The 13,233-nt window shown below is 36.5% G+C and overlaps 1 protein-coding gene and 1 long non-coding RNA gene across 2 annotated transcripts in view; one reads left to right on the forward strand and one right to left on the reverse strand.

Moving 5' to 3' along the window:
- The window catches only part of gpc6a (glypican 6a), a 163,019-nt gene that overhangs the window by 80,241 nt on the left and 69,545 nt on the right, over positions 1-13,233 (forward strand). The window contains exon 3 of the mRNA XM_042414051.1: positions 8,692-9,083. Coding sequence (XP_042269985.1) covers positions 8,692-9,083 — 392 coding nt within the window. The remainder of the gene's footprint in view (positions 1-8,691; positions 9,084-13,233) is intronic.
- LOC121898708 lies at positions 4,281-4,675 on the reverse strand. Its single transcript, XR_006096544.1, has 2 exons — positions 4,584-4,675; positions 4,281-4,492 (listed from the first exon to the last, which is right to left on the reverse strand). It is a non-coding gene; the product is annotated as an uncharacterized LOC121898708 (long non-coding RNA).

Here is a 13,233-nt window from a genome sequence, read left to right on the forward strand (position 1 = left end):
ATTTCAATATACTTGCTCATTCAAGTACATTGAAATATACTTGAATGCTGTTTTCAAGATGGCTGCCGAGGACATGAGTGGTTTGCTGGGCTCCAATCAAATCCTCCTTATTCTAATGCTCTCTCTTATTTGGTGCCTTGACCTACATCTCTCAGCAAGTTTTCAACAGTGCCGAGGATGACTCCAAGCAAAGGGAAATCCTTTGACTGAAGCTGTTTGATCAAGGGAAAGTTTGTTGTTTGTTTGCTGTCCCTTTGTTGTTTGCTACTACTGGTTACGATTAGACACTTTTTAAAACCCAAGGATAACCCGGCCGCATCAACCCTAAAATGGTGAGCAACCTATGTTGATCAAACAGAACTTTACTTATTTGGATATGGACATTTTGCCTTATAAAGCACATTCTCACTAAAGGAACTGATTAAAAATGAGAAAACAAAAAACGCTACACAGCTCTCAATACAGTATGGCAAGTGAAGTGTGTCAAGAATTCTACTGGTCCTACTGCTACTAGCTGGTGATACCCCAGCAAGTGCCCAATATCTGACCGGTGGAGGATCTGATCTTCCAGGGCAGGCAGGGTGCTAATCAGGCCAGACAAGCTACAGCACCTGTTCACAATGAGGCAGGATCTGAACCAGGATCTGGCAGCATTGTCTGATAGCAGTCACCAGAAGATGCATGGACAAGACCATGTTGTTCCCAGTAAACAAGTGCAACCTCACTGGTGAGTGTGTTTGATTTGACACACACAAACTGTCAGAACTGAAAGCCGAGGCTGAAGCGGAACACACCTCTGCGTGTAGTTAGGGAACTGCTGAGGCACTTCAAGAACCGGTGTCAGGGAAAACTGAGTGCCATACAGTGCAAAAACAAAAACAGCATCAGTTTTTCCAGACTGTTAATCATGCCAAAGTGTTATGGGACCCAAATTTCTTGGTGGATATTTAAATAGCCAGAGCATAATCTCAAAAGAAGATCAGATTCATACTCTACTGTCTGATTCAAACTTGAACTATCTTTGCTTAACCAAAACCTGGCTCCCCAGAAATGCACCAGCAAACATGATAGACATTTATTTATTTAACTTTTATTTAACCAGGAAAAGTCTCATTGAGATTAAAAATCTCTTATACAAGAGCGCTCTGTCCAAGACAGGCAGTAGCACAATTAACAGGGTAGCAGACATAAAAAACATAAAACAATTTACAATGAAAATAAAGAATAAATCACAGAATCATAAAATATCAAAAATATTGATCAATGTTCGTCACAAGTCATCAACATCAGGGATCAAACAGGGTCAATATGAATCAGTCAAAACATCTACAGCCAGATGTGCTTACCTCCATTTAGAATCACTTTAAATGCATCCAGTGAGACCAGTGAGACGAGCTCTGGAAGATTCAGGTAATTTTGCAACTGATTCCAAGCAAAGGGAGCAGCATACTTAAATGCCCCTTTTCCCAATTCAGTATGGACTTTAGGGACTGATAGTATGAATAAGTCCTGGGAGCATTCCTGGTAATGTATGCTTTAGAAAGGATGGACTGCTAGGTTTTACTTCTCTGTGATAAAAATCAAAGAGAAGTTATGCAGAGAAATAGAATTGAACACCCCTCTTGAATCTTTAGCCCTAAATGTGATTCTTTCACCTCAGATGAATTTTAATGTTATTGTTCTGTATAACCCGCCATCATATAGTGTTTAATTTTATGATGAACTATGAGATATAATGAAAAGGTTTGATCCCCACATAGAAACAATATTATATGGTGACTACAACATTAACTGGTTGGACAAAAACAATAAACAAAAATTGAAAATGATTATGTCAAAGTCCAATGACAAGCACAATAACTCCACGGAAGCAACCGTCCAACGCTGCTCGTTGGATGGTTCTGGCCTCCCCATCATCCATTGATTCCTGATAATGGACACCTCATTGGGTATTATCCCATACATATAAAATCTTTTACAACAAAGGTCAAATGCTGGTTCATATGCTGTACCCATTTTTAGCTAATTGTACTCTAAATTACTAAGGTTTTTTTTTCATGTGTATATGTATTTTATTGTACTTGCATATCAGTAGTGTATTGTGGCTTTATGGTCATGAAAGCTGTGTATTTTAATTGCACTGTACATGTAAATCCCAACTAGGGACAAGAGTTGAAAATTAGCAATCAGCTGTGTATTTTATTGTACTTTGATATCTGTAGTGTATTGTGGTTTTATAATAATGAAAGTTGTATATTTTTAGTTACACAGTACATGTAAAAGCCCAACTAGGGACAAAAGTTGAAAATTAGCTATAACTATAAACTCTCTGTGTGCAGCACATCAGTTTCATGCTCTTTATGGGAACTATGTTAAATTTCATCATCCCTATCAATTAAAAAAAAAAAATCAATTGTTTGAGCAATGATTTTTACATATAATTAAATCTGAAATAGGTTTTAAAACTAAAAGCAACTCACTGTAGAATCTGTAGAATAAAGTAGAATCTTTTGTAAAGGCAAAGTTTTAAAAATGCCTGCCAAGTAATTTCCGTCTTGACATTTTCCAACTTCAATTCAAACAGGGCTGTTTTTAAAACACAGGGAGACTGTGTAAACACTAAATTACACCCACACTCAAGGGTGTGAAAAAAATCTTTCAACTCCTTCAACTACTCCTCACACCCAATGTGATCGACCAAACATTGTCATCATTGGAGCTCAGCTCTGCTAGTAGGGCTAAGAAAGACATTCTTACAAGTGTAAACTCATACATAGTTGCAGTGACCTATCATAGTAATGTATGTAAAATTTTGTCACTCCTTATATTTCTGCTTGGTGGCCCCCAAAGGCCTAAATAACAGAAGACCACTGAACCATATCAATAAACATAATCCAACGACATGACCATCACTCTTTTAGTCAGCAGCATATAATCATAAAAACCCAGAATGTCATTACAAGGTCACTGTTAGTGACCACTGGCTTTTACTTTAGCAAAACATTATAAAAGTCTCTCATGTGGTCAAGGTCCAAAGGTTATATTATCTAATTATCATCCATTTGCAGTAATGTCACTTCACTCCACTTCAGAGTCATATCTTTTTCTTTTGAGCACAATTCAATCAAATTTCATGTTTGATCTGATAAACTGAGTGTTTTAGAATAGTTGGGGTGCCATCTTAGTCCTCTCTTTCTTGTTTGAGTAGTTGATTTCTTTCATGGGGATAATTGCAACGTACCTGTAGTTTTTCATAAACTTTGCAGACATGAAATACAAATCGGCCTCAACAAGCCAAATATTCAGAAATGTGTTTAAAATTGAAATATGAAACCACTTTACACATTACTAATATAAATGATTGTGTTGATTTTTTATTGTCATATTTAATTCCCTTCCTGAGAGCTGTTTAAATGGTAGCACAGATGCAATATCGCATGCACAATACACAGGGGCTTACATGTCCTTGATTCAGGTCTAATTGGAAAAAGGAGAGAAAAAGGCCCTGCAGGCTTTCAATATTTAAACAAATGTAGGTGTAATGGCAGGTCATTCAGCCGCAAGAAACTAGAATAAGAGACGAGGGACTGGTCTCTTACCTGTTTTATGTGTAGACATAGTGGGCCATTTCAGTGGAGTGATGAAGAGGTTTGGCTGAACAAGTTGCTAAAACAGTGCCAAAATAATATATTCCAGAGCACAGTTTGACATGAGCTGTAACTCACGCCACTCTTACAGTTAAAGTTATGTGGTTGGTAGGCAAACCTCAGGAACATTAGCATGTCAAACCAAAGGATATGCTGATACAGTATATATTACAGTGCGTTTCTCAAGCATTCACACCAGGGGTTTAGCACACTTTGCAGAGCAGTGGATTATCTTGCAGGTCCAGGATTTTAGTAGTTTCAGCTATGTCAGGGTATTCAGAACTGAATGTTCAGCCCAGCAGCCTTTTCTTACAATACTTTGAAGCAGTTTACAGTCATGCCAAAATCAATCTGACTGACACTGGCTGATTTTTCATACAAGGCAAGAATGGGTGCTGCATAAAGTCATCATAGTTTTGCTTGTTTACATTTTTGTTTTGAAGATTAGTGGTATTACAAACTTTTTTTTTTTTTAAGAACATTGTAATTTGTTTCTTTTTTCTAATAATAATCAAAATATAAAATGTTAAAATGCTAAAAACCTGTAGTTTAGTTACTTAATTTTGTTATTGTCAAAAATGTAAATTAATTCCACAGCATTTTGCACCCAAATGTAGGACACAGGCATGTTGGTGCAGTAACAAAATAGTTTTATTATGGAGGAGGATCTGGATGAGGGGCTGATGGCAGGGAATAGGGATCCAGAGACAGCAGGGGTGAGTGATGGAGGAGCGTGGCTGGCGTGAGCAGGAGAGAGTGAGGGGTAGTGTAGGGGTACCTTGGAGACTTGGAGGTTGCTGGCAGGCAGACAGACAAGCAGGAAGACAGGCAGACGGGTGATGATCCTGGGAAAAAGAAAAGCAGGTTAGTACACAAAACACAAAGAAAACTGGGTCACTATGAAAACTAACTTAGTTGGCCTTGAAGTGTAATTACCAATATGGTTGAAACAACAATCTGGTGAGGTCTGGTTAAAGAGAGAGGAGAGGGTAGATATACTGCAAACTGATGAGCTGATGAGAGGCAGGTGAGCAGACTGGGAAAGATGATGAGCTGATTGCAGCCAGGTGTGCAGGATGAGCAGAGCCGGGAGCCAGGAGGACGAGGAAGGGAGACCACGCCAATACACATGCAAGCAGAGAGAGACAGACAGACAATATTGTTCTTCTAACTCTTGATTCTTATTTTTCCGTCTTCTGTACGTTTTTTGCCGCGTTTCAACTGCTGCATACTTTGTGCTATAAAAACCATTCAATTGTCAATCTGTGCAACTCATTCAGCAGATGTGTGCTTGTATTTTTCTGAAATGTAACGTGTTTCAGCGATTTTATATCATTTTTTAAAACATTAAAATTTATAATGGCATTCTATGGGACAAACCATCCAACTGAGTTGGAACCTTTGTCACTTTGACACTCAACTGCTCGGACGTCCCTTATCGCACAGACGCCATTCAAACTGTAAAATGATCACAAAACTTTGAACTTTCAAAGTTATCAAATTGTTTAGTGATATCTTTTGTAGTTTTTCAGCCATTTAAGCCCAAAGTCAGGGGTTTTGCAGACTTTGTTAGGCCTCACCAGTGTGTCATGTGATCAGGCACAGTAGAGAGCACAGATATTTTTAGACCAGAATTTTTTTTCTGAACAGCTATCACTTCCACAATTTTAACTCTTCAAGCACATATCTTGCCTCAATATGTTGCCACAAGCCTCCTCTCTCTCTAAATGTAAATACATTTCACATAGGACCAATAGTTTTTGAGATCTGAACCTTAATTGATAGAGAGTCCCTGTCTTGCTCTCATTGACTGCAATACAGTCTGCAGGATGTGTGTCTCCTCTCACTCCAGTCTCTTAAACTTACAGATTCTCTCTTCCTTCAAACACTTTTTACACATATCGTTCATTCTCATGTTAAACTAGTCTTGCTTTCACTAATGATGTACAAATCTCTGGGCTTCAAGCTCTAGGTTGAGACAAATACATTTTCATCATCAAAATGGAGATTTTTTCCTCTCATTTTTGTGAATGTCTGTTGGCTCAGTGGTTTAGAACACTGTTCTCATGATCAGTTTCATGTTAGATGACAAGGTTGTGTGTTTGATACCCGCTTACTGCAGTGCTCCTCATAATATTGCTCTCATTTACAAAGATGTACCATAATTCAATACCACTCTGTCTTACTTTAACATTATTACCTAAAATGTGGATTGATATGCTTGTGAAATACAACTTTTTCCAGTAGTCTAATGGTTTAATCATTATCTCATTTTAGATCCAAAGGTTGTGAGTTCGAGCCCTGTTTAGGGTAGAACTCAGTAGAGTTGAAGGATGAAGGAGTCCAGGTGATGTCAATCTGCCTGATGAGACTGCTTTTTTGTCAATTTCATGCAATTGACAGACTGAACTAAAATCTAGCCTGGCATTGATGTGTGACATGTTAGCTCAGTGCATAGTATGTTTGTCTTATAAACATGAGGGTGTAGGTTCAATTCCACCTCTTGCTGATTTTAATCATGGTAGATTTTTCAATACTCTTCAGCTTTCAGTTATATAGTCTAAATCCGCTTTCAGTAATCACATGCAATTTCTACAGAAATTACATTTTCTAGTTCTTTAAATATAATTCACCAACCCATAGTTTTTCAAATGGCCTCAAACTCCAATCATCAATGAATCAAAATGAAATATGAAATTAAATAGTCTCGACACCAGTATTTATTCCTGTCATCTGAGATTTTACTGTTTGTACATGGTTATAAAGCTATATGCAAATTAATATATGCAAATTAATGTTCTGTTTAAGTCAAATATTTCTTAGATTCTTGTTTTGCTAGATTAAACACAGCACAGTCCTGTTTTGCTATAAACAAACAGGCTACATGTGTACTATCTCATCATGCCTTATGGTTTAGTCGCATAATTACAGGAAGGGTAATGTACTGTATTATTAGACCTAGATATGACCACCATGTATAAGTGTGATTGCTATCATCAACAATGCAAAGAAATGTCACCTAGCCAGAATATCCAACCAGGAGTAGAGCCCTGAATGGTTTATTAGCAAGCGTGACACGTGAAATGTCTGTGGTGTGTTTGTGTACAAGGAAGGGAGGAGGAATATTTGACATTTGTGCACAGAGAGATGTGTTATGATCTTTCCAACATTTACGCCTGTGCATTCAGGAACATGGGATCTTATTAGCTAGGCTTCAGTGAGACTCCCCAGCTAATGCTGCCTTTTTTTTCTCTCTCTATTTTTCTTTGTTGGCTGTGGTGAATCTCAAGAGATCAAGTGCTCTCATGGAAGATACTTGATGACAAGGAAACAATTATATAATTGCTGTGAATGTTAAAGTTGTAATTATTGCTGCATTTTTGATGACTTTTTTTGAAGTAATTATAATATAAAACAATATAATAAAAAACAGCACATAGTTAAAGTCGAACTGAAATTAAAATCAGTGTTGGTGTTTCTTTTTACTAGGAACTGGATGCAACTGTTAGCAAGTTAAGCTAACTACTTTCCATCTGGAAAGTGGAAGCTAGTTAGCAACCTGCTAACAGTGTTTGCTGGCTTCCACTTTTCAAGTTTAATACAAACTTAACAGCACGATGGGTCCTTCCAAATGTTGAAAGTTGTAAATGGACAGATATTTTAAATTGTTAATAGTAGAAAACCAACATTATGTGGGCTTGTTGGAAAAGGGGAAAAGCATCTTGTAACAACATGGGACGCAGTCTGATGTTCCACAGTAGCATATCTCCACAGAAGTTGAAGTGTTTTCCACCATTCTGCATTCCCATTTCAGTTTTTTTCTTAAGATAGAAAGATAGAGTCTCTCAGATGATGTAACGAGCTTACAGGTTTACAAAATGTCATTTTGACATGGTGGACAGGTATAAATACTACAATACCCATTAGCCTCAGCCATTGTTGCCAAGGAGAAAAAGTGCATCAGAGGGGCAAATCAGAGCCATAGTGAATTAAAAATGCTGCAGTCGTGCAGAAATGCACCTTGTGCATTGTTGTAGTTAAAGTCTAACTTGAAGTATTTATACAGGATTGTACTTTTTATTGTATAGCCATATACTTTGTATATATTTTGTAACTCAGTTCTTAATCTTTTGTACTGATGATTTAACCGGCAGTGGTTAAGCCCCTCTGAGTCATAGAGTGCTCCTACAGTGAGTCACATTACATTGTCTATGGGAAAAATGAATATCCTCTTTTGAAAAATGAAAAATGATGCAAAATAACTATAGTATCTTTATAGTTTATATGTCCTTGAAAAGTGAGAAAAATTCAGCTTTCAATTCAACTAAGGAATGTTAAACATCATTTGTTATTAAGTTTTAATGTGGAATGACAGTCATACAGTCAATCCTCATTGCACACAGTGTAAGGTGTTTATATAAAATAAACAGCAAATATAACAAAAGAAAGAAAATAGATGTGCTTGTCTCAGAGTGTAATTTTGTACCTCACATTTAACATACCCTTCAGATAATTCAAAGCGAATGAAGCATCTTTCAATATACTGTAACACAATATTCATTTATAGGCTTATAGGGCAGCGCTCTGGGTGGACAAATAATTTGTTTCAGTGAGAAACTAATGCATCTGGGAATAATGGTGGATGCTCAGGATGATAATGTATACTAGTGTCTGTGTCTAAAATTTATGAATATTTTGTTACAGTATGCAATCAGAACCTTTACATTAATCATTCATAGTCCTTGTGGCCCATTATTTCTGCTATTAAATTATTAATGCTTTGGACTGACTTTCCTCACATAATCAAGTACCTATTATTGGCTGCTATACATTGCTCCTGTATATGCAGACAGGGCCATAAAATAAGACATTAAATCACAGTATATACAGCATTGACTGGATTACCTTGCTCTTATGCTGTTGAAGCCTTTTGTTTGGTTAATATTGTAAGAAAGACATCAGATATTGTAAATATCTGCCTAATGACCCAGCTGTTTGTCCTCTCTACCCCTCCCCTCTCTCCCAAAACCATCCATCCATCTAGAGTTTTTCTTGGAGCTGCTGGACAATTCTGAGAAGTCTCTCAACAGCATGTTCACACGGACGTACGGGAAGCTGTATATGCAGAACTCAGAGGTTTTCGAGGACTTGTTCACTGAGCTAAAGCGCTACTACACGGGGGGCAATGTCAACCTGGAGGAGATGCTGAATGACTTCTGGGCTAGGCTGCTGGAGCGCATGTTCCAGTTACTCAACTCCCAGTACCACTTCACAGATGACTACCTGGAGTGTGTCAGTAAATACACAGATCAGCTAAAGCCCTTTGGAGACGTGCCCAGGAAACTGAAGGCCCAGGTCACAAGGGCCTTCATTGCTGCACGGACATTTGTTCAGGGGCTAATGGTGGGTCGGGAAGTCGCCAACAGGGTCGCCAAGGTGAGTTTAATTTTCTTCCTATAGCTATTTTACTGGTGTATTTGTTGGCTGTTGAGTGATTCTGTGCTGTTGAGCAGTGTTGTATTTTTACACGTGTGCAAATATCCAGTGGGACGATTTTTTTTGTGGCTGTGATACTGGGTTGTTTTCATGAGACCATGAATTATTCTAGTCCATATTATGTGATTATTCTGTTTGAATAAGAGAAACATGGTTTAAAGAAAGAATTTCGTCATTCCTATCTATGAGTGCTACTTTCTATGGCACATAGTTCACAACATACAGCAGGTCTGTGTGTGTTGAATTAGTGCAGGTCAACCTACACTACACCTTTTTTATTTACCTGTACTACTCACACTTGTTCTCAAGTCTTTGAAATGTCTTCAGTGGACCTTACATCATACTCCTTTAGAATTTGATTATATCTGAATTATTTATCAAAAGCATAGAAATAAAGAACAAACATTTTGATTCCATATGAGGATCTTCTTTTGGATGCACTTGATCTCTGAGTGTGTGGGCCAGTGTGAGACATTTTTTTCATATGTCTGGTTGAGTACACAGCACACAGTACACTGTATGTTCCACATTTCAGTAGAGTCACCCGCAGAGAGCAAAGCTTTGCAAACAAGAGAAGATTAAAGACCATTTCCCCAGAGATTTCTCATGTGGTTTTGTTTGCAGTGTTTCTTTGCTATTCTCATTTTGCTACTTTTTTGACAATTTTCAGGAAAATTAGTGACATTCTCCATGCAGACAGTTGATTTCATGATGATAATATTGATTTTCCTTTCTGTTGTTGTTGTTTATGGTTTGATTTGAGAAAAATAAATATGTTTTTCAGAGCATTATCAAATACTGGAGATTAGAAATGCATTTTTAAAGGCTTAGTGGATATGTTTTCTAATTCCATGTTAAACACAGAAAGTTATGCAATCGTTTTTCATGGATGTCTAAACTGTTGAAATGACATAACCAAATCTGTTTGCTGGTTGTATATTACATGTTGCATGTTGTTTCATTTTATAAAACAGATACAAAACTATCAGGAATGATAAAACTAGTATTCAGAGTACTTTACGTCTAATCTTCATGATTATTCAAAACAGTAGAGAACATAAAGGTGTAAGGTGAGGAGTTATAAAGTTTAGCTTATGATTTCACTAAGACTTAACAAGTCATTGACACTTTACTTTAAGCCTCAATATTTAGCATTTATAAGCAGTAAACATATGAGGTTTATAACACGCTATAATGTAGTTGTTAGCAGCTATGTGTTCATTAATGTACAACAACTTAAACTCCTCCTGTGGGCACCCATACTGTAAGTGGGGGGTTGTATATAAAAAGATAATGAATGACAATATAATAAAACACAATTGCAATACTACAAAATATCTTCATAGGAGAATTTATAATTGTTGGCAAATACTATACATTAATAAACACTTTGTTATTATATTTGCTTATAACTACACAATAGTGTGTTATAAACCATTTCTTCAATGTGTGTATACTGCTTAGAAATGCTAAATTGGGGGACTTAAAGTAAAGTATTGCCAATAGGTCTTAAAAATTGAAACTGTAACTAGTATATTGCCGACCTTAGTCATCCAGTCATTTCAGATAAATAATTGCAGACCCTACCAAAATCAATATTTTTCACCTGCAATTAGGACTTGTATTATGTAAAAAAAAAATGTGTAAACAATCATTTTTAAAAACTGTCTTTAAAAGTTCTGCAGGAGTGTGATTCATTTGTATCTGCTTTTTAGCTTGAAGCTCAGTGTCCCTTTCAGTGGTACAGAGGAGACAAATTGCAGAAAGAGGGGAAAAAAAGAAAGCAAGCGGGAGAGGGAGAGAGGGCAAAAAATAAATGAGACGTGCTCAGTTTGAGAAAGAACTTTAATCATTCTTGTTAGAGGCTTAACCAGCCCCCTGTATTTAGCATTTACTGAGAGACAGATAGATCATGGAACTGGGTAGATTGTGAACATAACTGAGTGCAGTACATTATGTTTTGGAATATGACTAAATATATATATCTGTTATTACAATTATAATTTCCATTTCATCAAAACTGAAACAATTTATGATTATTATTATTTAACCTGTAGTGTTTAGTTTGAATAGCACTATCCAGTGTTGATGTTAGATTTTTACTTTATCTAGTCAGTTTAAGACCAATTCAGGACTAGTGTTAAATTTAACCAACTACAGTGTTACTTTACTATGCAAATTCTACTTTGAACAAGCAAATATGTGTCTCAAGCTGAATAGTATTTGGTCATTCATTGAAATTCCAATTGAAAGTAACTGATTATGGCAAGTGTTAATCATGTAAACTATGTATTCAGAAGGATGAATGTTTTTATAATAATGTTATTTTTGTTTGTTTTTACAATATCCACAAACTTACCAAATTATGTGTCAATCATACATGACTTGAAATAAAATACATTTAAAAAGCCATGTTATCTTTACACACAATGAAATGCTACATTCAATTTAATAATCTGCTTCAACAAATCTTCTTAATTAGATCACATACCAAAGCATTGCCAGCTTTTAATAAACATGGACTGGTATGTCTGAAACTGAATCATCAGTCTGATATATTATCACCCTCCTCCTGTATCCTGTGTACTAACTTCATTATGGAGGAATATGGGATTTTGCATCATAATGGTATGTACATATTAAAGTGTTTTATCCTCCCTGCCGTACTTTGCTGCCATGTATCATCTCTGAAGAGTCACTCATCTTAAATTGTTTATCATTGTCTTTTAGCTTACCACTGAGCTAGCTTTCACCAGTCCTTAGTGGCATAGCCATTCTCGATGAAGAGTTTAAATGATTGCCTCTATACATCTGTCCTGGGCCTAAAAGGCGTCCTCACTCTGGATCAAATCCCATATTCCCTGCTTCCTCATCAATTATGAAGAAGAGCCAGGAAACACTGTGGCACTGCTGAAGGCTGTCAGCCTAGTGAGCAACCATAGAACTCGAGGTGAAAAGTTGCTTGGCATGACAAATCACCTTGACCTAGGAATCACCTTCGGTACTTGCTGCTTTCAGTGACATACAGCCACTTGCATCTCCTTACAATGCAGTGTTAGAGTATATACAAATTGTTCACTTCTTAAGTGTAAGCACAATATTATACATGGCACTTTCTGCTCTATTTCATATCCACAAGTGATGAGAATTTATAGGCTTTATGGTAGAATGATTCAGTGGTGTGTGTTACTGTTGCAAGAAGTAAATCGTTAGAAATCAGTGTTTTGCTGTGTTTGGCCATTCAGCACTTTATGTTATATTAGACGATCACTCATGAGCAAACAGTGGTCAAAAAACAGTGGAGGCTGGCACAGCAGAAGGAGTTTGCCCAGTTGTTAAAATTTCTATTTTAACAACTGGGTTGAGACCTTCGGACCTTCCAGCGTTGTTAATTTTACCTAATGTGTATACTTTGGGGTAATTTGCACCATAAAAATGAATCATATTGTGTAAACTTATCATATTTTTTAGCTGAAAATTTATATTTAAAAAGTAAGCAGTAACATACTATATGTTAAAGAAATCATCCTGTTCAGAAGTTTGCTATAGTAGAATGTTTTAATGCTATACCAGTATAAAGTAAAATTACAGAGAGAGTGGGTCTAAGAACACATTCACACTAAGCCAGTTACATTTCTAAATGCATCTTTTTCGCTCTGTTTCAGCCCTTCAACCAGAATTAAAATGGCAGTGAACCTTAAATTGCCTTTAACTTTCTCTGTGGTTGACCATTTTAAAATACAAATACAGCTGTCACACACTACAAATCAGTGAGCACTATATAATATGCAATATATAAAAATATTTAAATGTCAAGATAGCCAAACACACAAAGCTGTTGTCATTAACCTGTATTTATGATGATTTTGCCAGACTACATCACAACGACATCACAATGTGATAAAATCAAAATAATGATTTTATCATGCCAACTTGCCTGCTGAAAACAAGACACTGAAGAAATTTAGCTGTTTCTCTGTTTTCCTGGTGTTTCTCTGTGGGCAGAAGTCTTTACAAAAACAACATGGAAACGTGTGTATGCCAGTAACTTTCACACGAAAAAAGCATTTTAAGAATTATACAGTGTTGT

Source organism: Thunnus maccoyii, chromosome 1 (assembly GCF_910596095.1).
Source record: "Thunnus maccoyii chromosome 1, fThuMac1.1, whole genome shotgun sequence".
In the NCBI taxonomy this organism is placed as follows: Eukaryota; Metazoa; Chordata; class Actinopteri; order Scombriformes; family Scombridae; genus Thunnus; species Thunnus maccoyii.